The 1,548-nt window shown below is 34.0% G+C and overlaps 1 protein-coding gene across 1 annotated transcript; it reads right to left on the bottom strand.

Annotated features, from left to right (window-relative positions):
• On the bottom strand, positions 1 to 1,330 carry LOC124930403 (probable pectinesterase 55). Its single transcript, XM_047470750.1, has 5 exons — positions 1,125 to 1,330; positions 900 to 1,059; positions 631 to 834; positions 266 to 507; positions 1 to 184 (listed from the first exon to the last, which is right to left on the bottom strand). The coding sequence occupies exons 1-5, from the start codon at positions 1,328 to 1,330 to the stop codon at positions 1 to 3; spliced, it is 996 nt and encodes a 331-aa protein (XP_047326706.1).
• Positions 1,331 to 1,548: the final 218 nt, after the last annotated feature.

The following is a 1,548-nucleotide window of genomic DNA, read 5'->3' on the forward strand; positions in this document are numbered from 1 at the left end:
TTAAATGTGTGCCTTTTCATCAAAACGAGTATTGGCTAGCCACCCATCTTGATCAATAAATTTCTTTACGGTGAATTGTTGTAAGTAGACACTATTAGGTTTCTCTATCTTCGTCCAAGTCGCCCGCTTTGAAGTGTTGGACCCTGGCCCTTTGCAACCAGCCTCCACATTGGTGAAATATTTTCTATGTCCATAGGAAATACAATAAATCTATTTTAAGTGTTCGAAAAAAATGCATATTGAAAGAAAAATGAACTATATATACTCTTTTCCGCGGAAATTCCCAGCATCCCATCCCAATGGATGAACAACTGAACTAAACGTCATTTCGGAGAAAATAACTCTTGAGAATGGAGCAAATGCTCTTCCAAGAAACACTTGCCCGGTTCCAACAACATGACCTTTAGTGAACACAAAAGCATTTGTATATTGTTTTGATTGTCTTCCTTGTGCTGTAATGGATCCCGGAACATTCAAGTTCCCCGCCGTGGCATTTATTTTGCAACTCTTCTCAACACAAAATGATAATCACTTAGTACGTACAATCACCTTGTTCTTTTGTCTCTCTCGATATAGAAAATTCTATTAAGGCATTCAATTTTAAAACAAACATGCGATATGATTTGGTACCTCGAAAAGAGAAAGACCGTTTCCCCAAATAAAATCAATCGCACCTTCAATGTAGCACGAGTTATAGTAATGACGACCCCCACTATCATAAAGTGTGTTTTGTACCCCGTAAAAACCACAATTATAGAAAGCAACTCGGTCTCCATATATTGTAGCTGCCAAAGCTCTTTTTATATTGCTCTTCTGATTTATATTATACGAGTTCTGCACATGATAAAATAAAATTAATAGTAGAAAAGTTTTATTAATCAAATTAAAACAAATCTCACCATGAATGATATGTCCTTGGCAACGAAATTATTGGCAAATAAACCAAACGTCGGGGTGAAACGATAAGTTTGATGATCATCCCATGAGATTGTGGTTTGAGAATATCCACTCCCCTCTAAAAATATGTATTCCTTAGTGGATTTGATAGTTACCTTCTCACTAAACAAAATTAATAAAATTATTAAGTAGGTAAATAAATAAAATCACAAAAATATTTTAATTACTTGTAGACTCCTGGTTTTACGACGATGTGAAACCATTTATTATTTCTAGAAGGAACGGAGTTAATTGCATCTTGAATAGTTGTGAATTGTCCTTTGCCAGACTTATCGACGATTACTGTGGACGAGAAGTTATTGGTAAGACTTGAACCAAGAAAGAACGACAAAGCCACTATCGTTGCGATTAGCAACCAGGAATTATAGTTCATTTTGTTTCACAAATTGTGAAGTAGCTAAGAATGTGTTTATATTTGGAAATGTGTATTAATTTTAATGGTCACATTCACTTTATTTATAGAAATACCTAAAAAGTCATTCTTTTCAAAGGTAAACCATTCTCAAAGAAAATGTGTCAATATATATTTATGAAATCAATAAGGCATTAAAAATTCTAACATGTTGAATCGACAACTCATTTACTTTTGCA

Source organism: Impatiens glandulifera, chromosome 3 (genome assembly GCF_907164915.1).
Source record: "Impatiens glandulifera chromosome 3, dImpGla2.1, whole genome shotgun sequence".
NCBI lineage: Eukaryota > Viridiplantae > Streptophyta > Magnoliopsida > Ericales > Balsaminaceae > Impatiens > Impatiens glandulifera.

Excerpts from the sequence above, each read along its gene's own strand:
- LOC124930403 (XM_047470750.1), bottom strand. The coding sequence starts at position 1,330 with ATGAACTATAATTCCTGGTTGCTAATCGCAACGATAGTGGCTTTGTCG. Across the intron at positions 1,060-1,124 it reads GTAAAACCAGGAGTCTACAA|TGAGAAGGTAACTATCAAAT; the intron begins GTAATTAAAATA and ends AATTTTGTTTAG. Across the intron at positions 185-265 it reads GGGAATTTCCGCGGAAAAGA|AAAATATTTCACCAATGTGG; the intron begins GTATATATAGTT and ends CTATGGACATAG.